General features: G+C 50.7%; 1 protein-coding gene across 10 annotated transcripts in view; it reads left to right on the top strand.

The window, feature by feature from the left end:
* AGAP1 (ArfGAP with GTPase domain, ankyrin repeat and PH domain 1) overlaps window positions 1–17,992 on the top strand; it is a 555,073-nt gene that overhangs the window by 192,060 nt on the left and 345,021 nt on the right. For 5 of the 10 annotated variants that reach the window (XM_060151784.1, XM_060151782.1, XM_060151779.1 and 2 more), the window contains exon 3: window positions 268–355. The exons of 1 other annotated variant lie outside the window; for it this stretch is intronic. In XM_060151784.1, coding sequence (XP_060007767.1) covers window positions 268–355 — 88 coding nt within the window. Of the gene's footprint in view, window positions 1–267; window positions 356–1,064; window positions 1,077–17,992 lie in introns of all 10 variants that reach the window. 4 more of the 10 variants (XM_060151783.1, XM_060151781.1, XM_060151778.1 and 1 more) reach the window with 1 other exon arrangement.

The raw sequence follows: 17,992 nt of genomic DNA, 5'->3' as shown, positions 1-17,992 counted from the left end.
TGTAACCAGCACTCACGGGATTCAGTGTGTGTTCTAACCATGTTGATTCTTCAGGCTGTAGAGGCTGATAAAACGTGAGAGGTTAATTGAAGGTGTTGGAATCCCTTCTTCTCCAGCAGAAGGATTTAGCCCATTTTCGGCCATCCCGCTGATGCTTGGTCGTGGTGGTGTTCAGGATTGCTGTCCATTTTAGCCTCTCCATTGCAGGTTGCTGAATCGCATGATATACTGACTACTCCTCAGTGACTGCCCATTTCTGTGTTTCAGGGCATTGTGGGTAATTTAGCCAGTGGCAAGTCGGCCCTGGTGCATCGCTATCTGACCGGCACGTACGTCCAGGAGGAGTCTCCCGAAGGTATGCTGCGTGTGTCACACAGTCTCTACCTCTAGAGAGTTTAGTGTTCTGAATTTTTTGTTAGCATATTCTAAATCATTACTGTGACGTATCCCATGTCGAGAAAAGTAATCATAACATAACCAAGCAGTAAAAATCCGTAGGCATGTTGCTTCTTCTGTAGTATTTTTCGCTAACCATCTCGGCATTTGGAGCAGATAGAGTCAAACCATGAACGCTGTTGAATATATTTCGTACCGAATAGTTCTGTCCCTTCAGATGTGAATCCAGTGTCAGTCCTTTAACGATTACTGCTTGGACGTTTCTCTGATCTAGATCTTGAGTTCATACCTAATTTGTGTGTACTGTTCCTTAGTCATAGATCCGAGCCTTTCAGATGACCCACCACCATGTGTTTGAGTATGTTTCCCCCCTTATATTGTATTGTAAACATTTAATAATCACTTTGCATGAGAAGAAGCTATTTCTTTTGCCATGAGGCCTTTACTTCTTCAGTTAACATATCCATATTTTGTTTTTTTGCTTTAAATAAAATGATGGTAGTAATGCTAGGAAACCGCTTAGCTCCCGTGTCCCCAAATCCAGGTAGAGTGTCCACACACAGTTTTCTAAATTATATTTTCTCTCCATGTAACCTTTTAAAATCCAACTCTGAGACACTGAATTTCTGGTTCCTTCTTTTTCTTACTGGCTGTTCCATTCTTTGCAGATATGGACGCAGGTAACTATACATTTTCTTCATGGCAGCGCTTGTCTTGTTTGAAGAGCGAGGAGAGACACAACTCTGTGCTGTAGTCTTCCCTTCCCTCCTTGTTCTGTGTATATCATCCTATTTTGTTTCATTTGATCCTTTCCTTTTTTTTTAAGTTCAACATTTCACCCTGTTTTGTCCCTTAGACGTCTTTTTAGCAGTAGTGCTGAGTAGCTTCACATGTTTCCTGTAACACCTGTTCTAGTATTTAACTCCTGTCTTGGATACTGTGTAACCGTTCAGAAAAGTGTGGCAGATGGAATTCAGTGGCAGTCGTTGCGTGGGGCTCTGCCATGACTTTGCAGCATTTTGCGATCCCACCAGAAAAGTCTCGTGGTGGTCACATGAGGGAAAGGCCTACGTTTTTCGTTATCCGTATTGAAATGATGGTTTAAGGGAGATTGGAAGTGAAGGCTCAAATGTGGGAATCAATGAGGAAAAGCATAGCTAGACACTGAAAAATGGATACAGATGCTAGAAAATTGCGTGCTTTAGAGAGGTGAGAAAGTTGGCCGTCTTCTTTCCTGGAATCCGTACCTGGGTTGTACTTGTGTATTTGTGCCTTTGTGTCTGACTGCGGGTTTTAGCCATAGTCATTTTGATTATACCCGAGAGTTTTTTAGAGCCTTTTTCTTGAGGGTTCTGCTTATTCCTCGGGTCCAGCAATTGTGTAGATTGATGACACCAGCTGCTGATGGACTCATTAGCTGGACTGCAAGTGAGAGGATCACCTCCTCAAGTAAAGCTGCCTGTGTGCCCTGGAATGCTCAGGATTTCAGTTGAGGGGACCCCTTGGTCGGGGGTCCCTGGAGGTTTCGTGGTCTGGGCCCTGGTTTTGCTGCCACGAGCCGGATTCTCCTGTGCTCCGTTCGGCGTCTGGCGTGGTTGGCGCGGGTCCCGGTTCTCCCGCCTGTGGCCGCCTTCCCCTTCCCCGCGTGGTGCTGTTTCGTCCTTACTGTGGCTTTTGTCATCTCCCTTTGGGCGTTCAGCTTGTGCCATCGCATTTGGCCCTGACTGTGATTTCTTTGTGGCGGGCCCTTATATTTTGATGAACACAAAAGCCTTTCTCTCGAACGTTCGCACATCAAAAGTAAAAACTGTACCCAGTGGGGAGACCTAAATGTGCTCTGTAACAGCCCTACTTCTTCGACTTCCCAGGTAACACATTTTACTCCGGGAATTTCATGGTATCATAAGATTTTCAGAGTACATTATTTTACAGGGTGGATGCATTCTCGAGTTCGGTAACGGGACGTCCCTTCTTTCATCTGCAAAGTGGAGACATCTCACCCCTCAGTGGGGTCTGTGCCCAAGGGCTCCCGGGTCAGGGGAAAGATTGTCCGAGATCTTTGCTCGCGCCCTTCAGGAGCTGGCCCTGCCACCTGGCCACCTGTCCTCTCACCGTTTGAGAGGTCAGAGGATTGTTCCTTGACGTTGCCAGGAGTGTAGAGAGGTCCCCCCAGGGGACGTGCGTCAGGTCCTCCGGGACCCGGAAGAATTGTGAGCAGGCGCCGCCTGGTGCCTGGAAGCCTTTAGTCCCCACGACTCGCTGTTTCCCAGAGGCCAGCTGCCCTGGAACCAGGCAGGTGGGCATGTCTTTGCTTCCCATGTTCTGTCCACGTACTGGGGCGAGTCCCACGTGGCAGCAGGAGGGCACCGTAATTTGTTGTTTCCAAAAGGAAATGAATGAGAAAAGCCTTGCTTTCTCATCGTCTTGGCACACAGGAGTCCCTGCCCCCGGTCACAGAGCCTGTGGCTGCGAAGTGATTTCAGTCCTTGCCGCATGCGTTAACATCCACCGATTACCCTTGCTCGCTTCAGTGAGAAGCTTTCCACAGAGAATGTTCTGGAGCTGCAGTGTTCTGTGTCATCACCCAGGTTTATGGAGAACATCAGAGCAAAGGGAATCCTCTCTGGGGTGTGCGGGAGGTTGATGAAGCCGATTACAGCTCAGCACCACCTGCAGCTTCGTTCGTAGCAAAGGGTCAGGTTAGGACGCAGCTGAAGGTGTGTGTCACGGTCGCCAGGCCGAGAGGTTTGGCCTCTGGCTGAGCTGTGAGACCTCTCCGCTTTCTTGCTGTTATTATTACCTGCAGCTTCATCCCCCTTTCCTCTTAAAATGGCTGGAGTGATCCACTGCCTGCCCCGTACAGCGCAGCGGCTTTACATGGGAGGCGTGTTCCTGGGGGCTCTGCCTGTGCACACAGCCCACTGGCGCCTCCTGCCCTTCTCCCGTCTGCACAGGCTCTTCTTTTGCTTTAATTAATGTGTAAATGTCCTTTAGTGTTACTCTGACCTGTGGTGGGCATCTTTAGATTGCCGGGAGGGTGAAGGTGGTCAGGGCCTTCTGTTTTCGGACCCCCAGCCTTCGCCAGAGTGCAGGTTCCATCACCCCTCAGAGGATGACACCTGTTGTGCTTCGTGTGATGCATTTGGGTTGGTACTTATCCCTGTGGCAAAGGCAGCTGACTCATACAATTTAGATTATTTTAAAGATACAACTGAAATGAGGGAGTGGATTTAAATACTATGTGTGGGTTTTTTTGTTTTTGTTTGTTTTTGTTTCTGTTTTTCGCGGTACGCGGGCCTCTCACCGCCGTGGTCTCTCCCGTCACGGAGCACAGGCCCCGGACGCGCAGGCTCAGCGGCCATGGCTCACGGGCCCAGCCGCTCCGCGGCATGTGGGATCCTCCCGGACCGGGGCACGAACCTGTGTCCCCTGCATCAGCAGGCGGATTCCCAATCACTGCGCCACCAGGGAAGCCCTTATGTGTGTTTTTTAATTAGTGGATTAACAATGCAAAAGTGGGTAACCCAGTAGGGAGCCTGTAAGTCCACAAAAATAATCCAAAGAGTAAAATTTTTGTGCAGGCAAATACCGTTTTAATCGTGCGTGTGTGTGAGATAAATGTGTGTATCCGAGTCCTAGGGCTGCATGACATATTACCACAAACTGTGTGGCTTGAAACAGTGGAGATGTATTCTCACGGCTCCGGAGGCCAGGAGTCTGAGATCGAGTTGCTGACAGGTTGGCTCCTTCTGGAGGGAATGTGGGAGAATCCACGTTCCAGGTGACTGGCAGCCCTTGGCGTTCCTGGGCTTGTGGACGCATCATTCCAGTCTCTGCCGTGTCGTCACGGGGCCTTCTCCCTGTGTCTGTGTCCAGGTTTCCCTCATCTCATGAAGACACTCGTCTCTGGATTTAGGCCCACAGGTACTGGGGGTTCAGACTGGAACACATTTTTAGGGGACAGAATTTAACCCGTAATAGTATGTACATATTACACATCTGGTGTTGAAACAGAAGCTGCACTCGGACCTGTTGAAGTTGCCCCGTTACTTCTTGGTGACAAGAAGGGCGATTAGCTGCCCCAGACCTCACTGGCCATGCTCATGGCTGGTCTCCTAGAACGTCACAAACATTAGGTTAGTGTACATGTGACCTTCACACCTCTGATGGAATTTCACAGCTGTCACTCACTTCTGATGGAAAGAATCGGGTGGAAATTATTCCTCTGCCATTCAGTGCCCTATTAGTGGCTGCTAATTAGGACAGTGAATGAGGATCTGGGCATGTAATTCGAGTTCCATCTCATGTGCTTGTGCGCTTGATGTCTGCTGTGCACTCTGCCTTCCCCCGCCACAGACTCCATGGGCCTGCCGCAGTTTTTTGCTCTCTTCCTTCAAAATAAGAAAGAAAAGGAAAGAAAACCAAGGCTGCCCAGTATTATGTAGGAATTTGATGGAAACGTGGGCCACCTGAGACACTTTCCCTTGCAGACCGGGACACGGTGGTGTCCCCGAGAGCTCTGAGCTTCAGAGCTGAGCCCTTGCTGAGACCTTGTCCTGCTGCATCTCCCTCTGTGTGCCCCTCCCTTTGTGCTTCCCACGGTGGGCCACGCAGGGGACCTGGGGCCCAGAAAGGCTGCTGCCCAGCAGCGGCTCTCATGGCAGTGGAGGAGGGGAAGGGGCCTCTAGCTCTAAGATGCACTACAGTGCCCAGCAGACTGAGTAGCTGGTGTTAAGGTTGGTGGAAACAACTTTAAGGACGTCCAGAGACCGACCTTCCTGTGACGATAAAGTTAACTGCTCTTGGCTAATTTTTCAAGGACTTAGGGCCACCAAATGGGTGGGAAGTGCTAGGATGATGTCACGCTGTCTGAGAGCTCCCCTTCGTTGGAATCTGGAGTAAGCCCTCATCCAGGTGTGACACAGGTGGGTTCGCCACCTGCTGCGGAGCGGGGCCTCGGCCTGGTGTGACTTGGGGGCGGCTGACCCTGTCGTTCCCAGGTCCTCAGGAGCTGAATCCATCAGAAGTTCATTCCTTCAGTGAATGACTCCAGCTTCCTGTAGGCTCTCCACCAATTCACATTTTTGGTTAAAAAAGCTCCGAGGCCACGGCAGCCCCGAGTCTAGGCCGGCAGCCTGCAGGTTCCGGCCACGAGCCCGGTAGTGGGGGACGCGCCAGCACGAGGGCCGCGACGGCACCGCCTCTCACCCGCGTGTCAGGCCCGCACTTGCCTGTGGTTGAAACCCGGGTTCCCAGCCTGTCGTAGCCACTTACTGTCGTTGTGGCCTTGGGTGAGTTACCCATCCTCCTGAACTTCAGCTTACTCCTCCCTGCTCCCCAGTCCTTGTAGGGACTGAATATGAGTGTAAGCGTGCAGAAGACTGCGTTAGCCCTGGCATGGAGAGAGGGCTCAGGGACGCGTACCTCGTAAATAAGGGTCCTGCCCCTTCGCTCCTCCATCTTCTGCTTCAGGTGGGCAGCCCTGCCTCCTGGGCTGTTCTGACAGGTGTGGCTTCAGGACTTCGTGTCCACGAGGCACGAGGTCACGATCCCGGTTGCTCGTGCCCCAGGCGTCCTGGTCCTCGACCAGCTCAGGCCTGGCTCGAATATGCCCGAGGCACTGTCTCTCCTCACCAGTGCGGTTATTCTAACAGCTTTAAGCACAGCTCAGGTCATGACAGTAGAGAGCTGTACAAGATGCCTGGGACCTAGTCGGGCCATTTGGAAACTAGAAAGAAGGATGGAATTTAAACTGGCCCCCCATCCCCACAGGGCTTCTAGAATGGGGCTGAGTTCTCTGAGGTCTTTCTTGCACCCGGGCGGTGGGGACTCTGTCTGGGCTGCTTGCAGGGTCACGAGCTTCTCTGGTTGGATGTGGCCTCAGAGCACGGTGGCCACTGTGATGGATGAGACAGCCCCATCTTAGCCTTCTCTCCAGTGTTTCCAATCCGAGGGTGCCCCCCCGAGGGTGACTGGCCCTGGGGTTACCACTGTGCCCTGCCCGTGCCTAGCCGGGACGTCACACACCGGCTGCAGTTCTAATGGTCACTTCCTCCGAGGTCAGCGGCTGCTGGCCATCAGGTCACTGTGAGCTGGACGTCCCTCTGTTAATCTTGCCACTTCCCTTGAGGACTCTGCCTGGAATTGTTTCCCAACAGATGTGTCTATCGTCAGGGCAGCAAAAGCCTTCTCAGGAGCATGGGTATCTGAAGTCATTTTTTAAAAATGAATGTTTACTTAGTTTCTTAGAAACAAGCCATGTGGTAAATACCAGCCTTATTTTCTGGGACATGTGAAATGCATTTAAACTGTCAGCTCCAGAAACCCTTTCCAAATCAAATAAACTTAAAAAACATTTTTGTGAGCTACCACTGCTCAGCAGATGTTAGGTTTATTTCTAAACACGTTCTTGGTGCTGTTCAGTGTTCCAATGAACAAAATATGTAAACACTAATAAAATTCGAGTAGTTTTGAAATCTAGCCAGTTAAATGTTTCAGCGTAACTTTACCATCTTACTTGCAACCAGGTGATCATAAGTACATGATAAGTTTTTAATGAGGATTATCTGAAGCCTTAAAACTAAGAGCCCACCGGAAGGTTGGCTTAATAGATAAAGCAGAAACCAGTTCAGCCATCTTCTTTAATTATTTCAGATGCTAACTCAGTCCCTAACTATAGGAATATCATTGATTCTTGTCATGGTTCTGATCTGTGTAACCGTCTGCTGACTCTGTCCCCTCACACGTAAGCCATACTGAGGATCAGGTGATAGTGCCTTTAAAATAGGCAAAGATACTGAAATAATCACTAGAACTTCAAAGAAATCATCAGAGAGAAGGGTGTTCTACTTCATTTTAAACAAGAAAAAGACAGCTGTAAAATTAGAATAAGGAGATTATGGTTTTGGCATTGACAAAATTGGCAGGACAAAATGTATTTTTGAATTGGTTGTTTGGGACTCAGAACACATTGTCCCGTGTTGTTATAATTAATTCACCGGGAAACTGAGGGCCTACTGAGAGCTGGGCATGGCACCTGTGGCCAGTGTGTGTGTTCCAGAGGGGAGAAGAAGCTTCTGGATGAATAACTGTAATTCACGGTGGTGATTTACACCTGGTCAGCTGAGCAGCCTTGCATGCTGGCTTCAGGCGGGAAGTGTCCCTGGGCTCCCAGGGTAGCCCACACATCCTCCTTCGTGTCATTTGATTGACAGAGACCCCAGAATAGTAGCGTGCATGCTGGGAACACAACCGTGTCTTTCCTAAGACACCTCAGGACAAAACCATTTCTTTAATAGGAAAAAGGAGACTGGGGTCTAGAAAGTTCCACCTTTGAAATTAGAAATTATTTTTTCTAGAGAAATTGTAAGTCCCAAGATGGTTTTTTTAGACCTTTAAGTGCACGACTTAATTGCAAATTAGAAAACAGTCCTTGGATCTGTCAAAGCTGAATTGCCACCAGGTGTTTTCTCCTTGGTCCGTTGCTACATCTGCCCATGACCTTGGGCCCTGACTTTGTCGTCTTGCTGGCAGCGGCTCTGGATCCAGGGAACCACGTGGCCGCCGACCAGTCCAGCAGCTGCCTGCTCTGGTCTGGTTCATGTTCATTGTCGTAGTGTAGAATCCCTTGGTTGCAAGGGACAGATGACCAGCTTCACTGAGCTTCAGTAGAAAGGGGGAATTCATTCACTCATGTACCTGGAGCAGCTCCGGGGATGGGTGTATAGCTTGAGAAAGCCCCTAATCACCTGATGCACGTGAGCTAGTGAGGAACCTGCCTCTCCCATTGCTTGGGTCTCCCCACTTGGCGGCAGGCAGTTTTGGTGGCCTCGTGACTGCATGGTCTGCAAAACTCACATCTCATGGGAGGAAGAGTTGCATGTTTTTCTCAGTAGCTCCGAGGGAAGACTTTAGAGACACCTCTGGATGGCATTGCTTGAGGCGCAGACTCTAAGTTTTAACCGGTGGGAAGCTTTGTAATGCAGATCTCTTCCCTGATGAACAGACCTGATCCACTCAGCTTACCCAGTGGGAACAGGGTGCCCCAGAGGCCAGAAGGGCCAGGTCCTGTTTGCTCTCACCTCTGTGCTTCCTTTCGCAAATCTCTGCCTTTCACAGGCTCACTTCTCTCCCACCCTCCCACCCCATTTTATTGGTCCCAGGGAAGGGCAAGATCTGAGACTCATAACCAGTCCTTGACCGAGGCAGTCTGACCACAGGTTGAGAGGTTCTCTGTGCAAGTTTGTACAGAAAGGAAGAAATGCCGGCTGAGGCCAGCCTCGGGCCGGGCAGAGGAGAAAGAAAGGGGGGCAGGCAGCACCGTCAGATGCGGGGCAGTGGGTCAGGGGGCCAGGCTTACGTTCCAGACGGGGACGGATGTTCCAGCGTGGAGCCCACCTTCCGGCCACGGCTGGTGCGAGACGGGATTGCCGTGTGAAGAAGACGCACCGCCTGCAGGATGACGCTGGGAGGTCACGCCTGCTGGATGTTCGAGCTCTAAGGGCAGACGTTCGCTGGGGCCATGGTTAACTCCCAGGGCCAGGACGTGGAGATAAGGCAGCAGAAGGGAAAATACCGGTAGCAAAATAGGCCAAGTGCCAAAAAAAAGAATTACACGAGGAGGGTGTGTAGTGTGATGAAGGTGCCCGCAGACTCTCCCCTCCACGTCACCTCCTCATGCAGGACTCAGGGGCCCCCAAGGTGCCCCCTGAGAGCTGGGGCATCGTGGGCACAAGACCCGAGGGGCTGGGACAGGCCCCTGTGTGCGGACGTGCGCACCTGCGTGCACGCCACGTACAGCTGCCCATTATCTACAAAAGGTGACAGTTCGACATGACTGAAATGGTTTGACCGAATCGATTCTTTGATGATTGACCCAGGCCAGAAGTGGAAACCACATGCAACTTACAGCGTAGTCTTTTACCCGTCGTGGTGGCTTCCTGGATGTCCTGTGTTGGGAGGGATTGTGAGGCAGGATCTTGGCTCGGGAAGAGTTCTGAATGTAGCAGATGGTCCCCCCTGACTTGCGTCTGGAAGCTGCTCGGTTCCATCCATGTGGCCCAAGGGGCACCATGTGTGGCCAGCACGCCATCCTTTTCTGAGCCCCATTTCTTACCATTTTGCTTCTTTTACAAAATGGCAACACCACAAACAAAAGAAGAGAGCAGCATTGTTCTTTGAGGGCCACTTGGGTGGGACAAGCATGTTGAAAGTGTGGAGGGGGTGGGGCTTGGTGACAGAAACCAGGTGGCAGTGTGTCCTCGACTCCTTCCACGCAGCGGAGGGGAGCGGGTGAGGCTGAACCAAGGGGGAGGTTGTGTGCAGGGACTGTCAGTTACACGGGTGTGACCGCGTGATCTCCAGGTGGACCAGGCTGCCAGCACGTGCATCTCCCATTGCCCTCGTGCGTAGAAGGATTCTGAAGGGAGTTGGGGGCCGGACCCCTGGGCTCCCAGCAGTCATTACACAGGCGCTGGCTTTGGCGAGGGACACAGCAGGGCAGTTGGGAGGAGTCTTCAGACAACCTCTGGACCTTGGAGCTAACACAGAACGGTGGGAATGAGCCGCGGGGACCATTTACCACTGGACCCACTGCTGCCCCATCAGGAGGGGCGGCAGCTTATTAGTCCCATGAAGTACTGGCTGTAGGATGTGCCCTGGCCCGCCTTCCGGGTGCAAGCGAAGTGTGTTCCAAGATGCAGATGCAGGGGCTTCCTGGGTTGGGCAGGTTCCGAATCTGCCTGAGAGGGAGACACACACACACACACACACACACACACTCACACACACACTCTCACACTCACACACACACCCACCCACCCCAGGGCAGTCTGTCTCCTGCCAGCCCTGGGTGGTGGGCTTTGCTCCAGGTCTTGGTGGTGTCCAGCTCACAGGGTGCTGGCCTTCTCAGAGACCAGATCACCCTCTAGGATGGGCACAGTGACCTGGAGACAGAGCCCCCTGGAATCCTGCTGTTAAAGTCCTGACAGTGTTTCCATGGGAATGAGACAGTTACAGAGAGTGAGCCTCCACCTCTCCCCCCGCCCCCGGAAATGGAAGAGGACAGTCCAGACAATAAGTGATGTGTCCCCAACTTCCCTGGGGGTGCAGTGGTTGAGAATCCGCCTGCCAATGCAGGGGACACGGGTTCGAGCCCTGGTCCGGGAAGATCCCACATGCCACGGAGCAACTAAGCCCGTGTGCCACAACTACCAAGCCTGCGCTCAGAGCCCGCGAGCCACAGCTACTGAAGCCCACGTGCCTAGAGCCCGTGCTCCACAACAAGAGAAGCCACCGCAGTGAGAAGCCCGTGCACCGCGACGAAGAGTAGCCCCCCGCTCGCCACAACTAGAGAAAGCCCGCGCGCAGCAACGAAGACCCAACGCAGCCAAAAATAAAATAAATTAAAAAAAAAAAAAGTGACGTCCCCAGAAGAAATATCAAAGGGGAGACGGCTCTCCCACAGCCGTCACCCCCTCCCTGTACTGTTGCTGCTCCTGAGCTGAGAAGGACTGTTGCATTTTTAAAGATCTGTAAAAATAAATAAACAAAAACAACCCCGACCCCGACCCCGACCCTGAAGCAAGGCTACTGCCCGCGAGGCCACTGTCTGGTGGCCCTTCGCCGTGATGGCTTGTGACCCTGCTCTGCAGTGTCAACACATCAGGTATTAAAATGCAGAGGATTTCTGGGTTTCTCCATAGGGTCTAATCTCACAACCACCATCCTGTTTTAGTTTCTTGAAACAAGCACCTGATTTATATTCAGAGAAATGTGTGTGAACAGACAGTTCTAAAGCCAGTACTTCTACATGTCCAATTCAACAATCGCATTTTCAAAAACAAAGTTGACACGACAGTTTTTTTTTAATGACAAGTTATTTTCACGTGGGAAACACTAGTTGAGAGCAGTAAAATCTGAGGGACTAAGAGACCATCTGCCCGTGTGCTGGTAGCTGAGCAACCCACCAAGGTGCTGTTGGGCGCTGGCCAGCTCACCTCCTCACCCCCTTTTCTGAGGCTGCTGCCCCTGGACTCGTCCCAGGCCATGGCTGGTGGCATTTGGCCTCATTTAAAGGCACCAGGTGAGCAGCTGGGCTCTTTTCTCCTGAATCTGCAGTACTTTTTGTAATTCATCCCTTTTTATGCTTAAGATAAATGTGCAGAGTACTAAAAATAAAACAAACAAATAACCTTAAGTACATTTCCCCCCAGGGAAACAAGTATGTGCACGACTAATACTCCCCTCACCACCAAACTATTTCAGAGACTGTAGTAGATGCTGGAATGTTCACGTACAGCCACCACAGTGGGTATCGGAACATTTCCAACAAACAGCTTACTTCTTTGGTCACACAGGCACACCTCATTTTATTGGCACTTCCCAGATATTGCAGTTTTGTTATTTTTTAAACAAATGGCAGGTTTGTGGCAGCCCCGTTATCGAGTGAGTCTGTCGGCGCCATTTTTCCCAACAGCCCTTGCTCACTTCACGTCTCTGTGTTACATTTGGATAATTCTTGAAATATTTCAGACTCTCTACCAGCAGAAAGGTCATGACTTGATAAAGGCTCAGATGATGGTCAGCATTTTTTAGCAGTATTTTGAAATTAAGGTATGTATGTTGTTTTTTAGACATAATGCTGCATAATAGACTAGTACAGTATAGTATAAACGTAACTTACATGCACTGGGGACCCCCAGCGTTCCCGTGGCTCGTTTTATTGTGATACCCGCTTTATTGCGGTGGAACTGAAGCCACAGTAGCTCCGAGGTGTGCCCGTGTATTAGATTTTATAGGGAGGGGCCCATCATTACGTGGCTGTTTCCTCCTTCAGGGGGCTGGCTGAAAACCATGCCCCCCCATCCCGTCCGCTCGGTGGGTTCCCAGCGGGTTCCAGGGGGCACAGGCTGTGTCTGTTCCTGGTGCCCGGTCCCCTCCCATACCCCACCCAGCTGGCTCTCCTGGTCAGTTCCCGTGTCCTCCCGCTGCCCTTGACAGTCAGAGATTCTGTCCTGTTCACTCTGTTCACCAGCACTGTGCTTCTTATTGGCCCACAACGGGCTTTGCTAAATGCTTGCTGAGTGGTGCTTCTGAAGACCAAGGTTTTATTGCCCCAGTGTAGGGAGCTAACAGAGAAATGGGGAGCGGCGAACACAGGGGGAGAACCCTTGCCAAATACCACTAAGAGCCAAACTGTGTCACAGGTGGAGTGTCAATCAGGTCCATTCCCCTGTGTTCCTCTATTGCTTGCTTGCATGGAAGACCCCGTCTGAGATTAGAGACACACCGTACACGTGGATAAGTATTGAGACGGTTACTGGGACTCACAAAATCTTCTCCCTGGGGCAGTATGAGTAGTACCGTCCAGAACTTGGTATCTTGTGAGCTCTTCAGACTTGGGAAAAATAATTACTACCCTGGATCTCCCAGAGTACCTGGAATTGTGACAGAGTGTTAAGGGGAATCCTGGTTTTCATATGGGAATTTGAGCGAATTGAGGGAATTTCTTTCATTCTCTGCTTACTGTGGTCTTGGTTCTTCCTTGTCGTTGAATTTCACTTTGAGACTCTCCCTCAATGTGCAAGTCCCCAGACAGAGTCGCCAGTGTAACACAGCAGAGCTCAGTTGGTGTTCAGGGCACACAGGTAGTGTTCCGGGAGCCTGACGGCTGCCGCAGATCAGCTCCCGCTCACCTTCGCTGTGGCTGCAGAGGCAGGTGGTGGTGTCCGTTGAGTTTTCACACAAGGGAGCTGAGGCACCAGCCGCTACTGAAGCCGCACAGGGTCGCCCAGCTCAGAGGCAGACCCTTGGCGGGCGGCTTCGAGCCCGTTCCTCTGCACTGCGCTCCCCCTGCCTGGATACACACACTCTGCTGTCCTGAAATGGCCACAGCCCACCTGACGGCTCAGCACCCACGTTCAGGGGCCTCAGCGGGACCTCAGGTCACCAGGTCTCCTGCGTTCTGGGCCGTGCCGGCCCCTGCAGGCTGCCTGTCCCTTGGAACAGCTGCTGAGTTACTGGGGAAAGTACTGAGTTCAGTGGAGGACAGTATGTGAACTTTGGGGGTGGGTCCTAACTTCCAGAGACAGCTTTGCAGGGAAGTCTGAGTGTGTGGAGCCAGGGCAGCCTGAATGGGCCTGGGGCTCTGAGCCCAAGGGAACAGGCTGCGGGCCCAGGCGCCAGCATCACACCTGGAGTGTGAGCTGAGGACAGCAAAGTCCAGGCTTCCCTTTCCAGAGAGCGTCCCGTGTCCACCACAGGGCCCGTGGACATCTTCACAAGAAGAAGGATGCTTTGGCCTCCAGGACCTGCCTGCCTCTTCTGGGGCTGCTGGTATCGTAGGGCATGTTTTATTCTTTGCAGTACCTGAGGTTCTGCCGCTGTGATTACAGAGAACATTTTGTTGGGTTAATCCTGTCTTACAGCCATTTTAGTGTTTTTTTGCAGGGGAAAAGCTAATAAAGCTTATGAAAGTGGAATTGGGCCTGTCCCTGGACGTTGATGATTGGAGATTGGTCCAGGTCAGCCGGCCTGCACCTTCCCAGGGTTTCTGTGTTTATTTTAGTCGTGAGAAGATAGCACTTGGAAGAGAGAACTCTTAATGGGTTTCATGTGTTAAGCTGCTAATTTACCTTTTTCTCAAAGTTCTTGGAAGATGTAAAGAAATTGCATTTAACTCTTGGGCAACAAACCACTTCCCCAAACATTAATTTTCCGGTTTCTTTTTTGAGCAGCAATACCGTTTTTACAAAATGTTTTAAGTAGATTTCTGATACATCATGGTGTTCTGTTAATAAAACTTGTACAAGTTCTAGTTTATAAGTTTCTGACTCATTGCTTATGAGAGACAGCAATAAAGCTGTTTTATGAACACAGAATAGGGCTTAAGGGGCTCCTGTTTCAGTTTTATATCTGCCTTTTCATCCAATTAATTTTTGATTTTATTTACTTGATGTCAAGAAAACCTGAGCTACACAGGTGACACTTAAATATATATATATGTATAAATGTATATATACATATTCACCTTATTCGCCATTTCAAGGTACTCTTCCATTAAATACATCCAGAAGTGTTGAAGTAGTAGGAATAGTAGCACTCTTGAAATTCCAGGTTGAATCAATGAAGGCAGTGACCCTCATTCCATAGAAGTGTTCAGGTAGGAGCCCCCCCGGACCACGGTCAGCACTGAGTGCACTGTGACATCGCCAAGAGCCAGCTGGTTAACTATCTCCTTGTTGTTGCTTAAATTACTTGCATCACACAAAAAACTGTCACCGCACGTGTGCCCGGCTTGTCCCTCACGGAAGGTGGGACATGTCCCCAAGCAGGTTGCTTGCTTGTGCAATCTTCATGATTTTCAGGCGCAAACAAATGCAGGGTGAGATTTTTAAAAGGCCAGGGCGAGGCTGCAACTTTCCCTGTATCCCAGCAGGTGGGTTCTGCCTCCGCCCAGGTTCCCTGATGCAGCAAGAGCCGCCATCTTGGTCTCTGGGTTAGTGTGTAACATACCTGCCATGTGACAGCCGTTTCAACACCAGTTGTACATATGTAAAAACTGCTTATTCCATTGGCCGTTTTCCAACCCCCTGAAGTGGCCCTGGAGTGTGCTCCTGGGGGTGCACCTTGGGCCCTGCTGTGGGATGAGAGCCCCGTCTTGGCTGGCGTGGCAGCTTTTCACCACGGCCTTGGTTTTGCTCCATCCTTAAAGTGACGTTGAGAGTCTGTCTTTTTCTCTTGGAAGATCATGAGCTGTTTTGATCTGCAGGTTCATATCTTCTTGCATTTCAAGAAAATGCCTCTGTATTTTACCTCTGAATAGTCTTGGAGCTCTTTTGTTGGGGAGTTGTTGTCAGAGGTGCCGTTTATCCTTTTGTTAGTTTCATTTGTCTTCCTGTCAGTTAACTTCTGTCTTTTTCATCTTGACGGAGTTTATTTCAAGCCATTCCTCCATGTCGGAATTTCAGCTTTGAGCGGTGTTTCTTCTCTCCCTTACTTTTTCACATTGTATTCGTCCGTTCCAAAATGCTGGTTTGGTCCTCAGTTCTAGAGGTTCCCATTTCTTCCCTCATTGTTTCGGTTTCTTCTCTCTGGAGTTCTTGTCTTGTTCAGTGTCTGTTCGTAAGTGGCATTAGGGAGGGAAGTGATCAGAAGGGATTTCCTTCTGCTTTTTGAGTTTTGTTTCCTCCTCCATTGGCTCTTTGGGTTTTGCGGGCTCCCTTGCAACCCGCCTCCCCTTTTATTTTGGCTGCGCTGCACGGCTTTCAGGATTTCATTTCTCCGACCGGGGATTGAACCCCGGGCCGTGGCAGTGAAAGCCCGGAGTCTTAACCAGTAGGCCACCAGGGAACTCCCGCAGTCCCTCCGTGTCTTTTTCCCCTTGCCCTATCTTTGCATGATAGTCTCACCATCTCTTTAGCTTTTTCCTCCCCTTTGCTGAGATTGGCGCTGTCTCGACTGTAGTCAAGTGCAGGGATACACGCACTGCCCAGGCCGTTCACATAGGCTGGCCACTCGTCCTGGGTCAGGTACGGGACGTGGGGAGCCCCCTGCCATCTGGTTTTCTGGGGCAGGACACAGGCTAGAGGAGACATCCCTGGCCCAGAGGGATGGCCCAGTCTGCCCGAGTTCCCATTTCCCAGACCTCCGTCACACCCCCGGCCCCCTGCAGGGAAGCACCGAAGGCTGAGGCTGGATGTTACTTTCCCTGAGAATCGCAGTGTATCATGAGTCCCTTTGTCCTCTGAGGGCATCTCCTCCAGACAAAGGTGAGCTGCCCTGACACACAGGGCGCTTGCAGTCCATAGGAATTTGCTGGATGCCCTGCGCCAGGTCCCCTGCCTCTGCGCGGGCTGGGCGGGGGTTGTGTTATACTGTCACTCCCTGCGGGGGCCCCTCCTTGCAGTCTGGGTATCGCAGGCACTTTGCCTGCAGAGAGCCCTGGCGGCTGCTCGTTTGGGAACCTCCTAACCGTCAGGGGACAGGGCACAAAGGCCATGCTGCCCCTTCCTGAGCACCCCCTCCCTGGGGGATCTGGAGCCCCTCTCCACCCAGTGCTGGAGTCCCCCTGTTCATTCTTAAGGTCAGTGTTTTCGAGGTTGGTTCTGTAAAGCTTGGCTTCTTTTCTTGGTGGATGGTGAACTTTTTATCTGGCTTTTACTTTCCCCCCCTCATTTTATTAGATATGGAAGAAAGGAAATTTGGTTATAGCAACGTTCAAACCTTTCGTCTTACCCTGGAACTTTGACTTCTGTCTCAGTCTTCCTTCTTTATTTTACTCAGGTCTGGGTGAAAAGAAGTTGTTAAAGACCATGGCCTGTGTGTTAAACCCCATTTCACCTGAAGTCATAAGTGTGAGCATTTCACCCGTGAACTTACCAATCACCACGCATTAATTAGATCCTTAGTGTTAGTACATTTTTATAGTAGTCCCTGCCCTCTCTTTTTTGTTTGCGGTACGCGGGCCTCTCACTGTTGTGGCCTCTCCCGTTGCGGAGCACAGGCTCCGGACGCGCAGGCTCAGCGGCCATGGCTCACGGGCCCAGCCGCTCTGCGGCATGTGGGATCTTCCCGGACCGGGGCACGAACCCGCGTCCCCTGCATCGGCAGGCGGACTCTCGACCACTGCGCCACCGGGGAAGCCCTGCCCTCCCCTTTTTTAAACAGTGTAAGTTTTTTAAAACTTGGCAGGGGAAATGAAGTCTGATTTGGTTAAATTTTGTAAACGGACGTGTAACCAGTAAAACTTTTCTTCCCCAGTGTAAAAGTGATGGGATCCAAAATCCCTTTTAAATGTCATGATATGAAACTTCTCCAAAACCTCAGTAATAGGTGCCTGACTTCAGTATTTTGATCAGAGTTAAAAGAGCAAAATTAATTTTAGAGCCTTTCTAGCACATTCATGATCAGACTTTTCATATTCTCCCGCGAGAAATGAAAATATTCATAGTTGCCTCCAGTGCAGTCCTCTCATCCCGCCAGTCCTAAATAATTAGGGAACACCAACATTTACAGATGTTTGTTCTGGGGCTAAGTAGGAAGAAAATTTTAGGCAAATGTTACAAATGACAAGAATCTCTGAACCATTCCTCCGGGAAAATCAGGTGCTCCTGAGCTGGGGCCTCGTGAGGGTGACAAGATGTGAGGCCAGCTTGCAGCTATGGGGAGGGTCTTAGCGGCTTGACTTTGTCTGATCAGATGCTGGAATAATGCCCCCCTTCCTCTTTCTTATGGAAAAGGGAAATAGCGTGCTCCACAAATGCACTTTTAAACTCAAGAATGGTATTCATCCGTTGCTTATGCGTGGAAAAGTAAAGATGGAAATCAGCAGGGAAAAAAAATGAAACATGTTACTGAGTCCAAGCTTGTACGGCTCACCACACAACAGGCCAATAATCGAGAGATGAGTTGCTGGGGCAAGGAAGAGCGACTTTATTCAGAAAGCCTGCAAACCGAGAAGATGCTGGACTCGTGTCCCAAAGAACCATCCTGCCTGAGTTAGAATTCAGGCTCCTTTTATACTAGAAGGGGAGGGAGTAAAGTCAAACACGTACTGGTTTCCATCAGCTTCTGGAGGGGATGTGTTCATTTCTTC

The sequence above is a fragment of the Lagenorhynchus albirostris genome, chromosome 6, assembly GCF_949774975.1.
Source record: "Lagenorhynchus albirostris chromosome 6, mLagAlb1.1, whole genome shotgun sequence".
Classification (NCBI taxonomy): domain Eukaryota; kingdom Metazoa; phylum Chordata; class Mammalia; order Artiodactyla; family Delphinidae; genus Lagenorhynchus; species Lagenorhynchus albirostris.
Note: the sequence above shows the minus strand (reverse complement) of the source record. Positions and strands in the feature narration are given on the sequence as shown.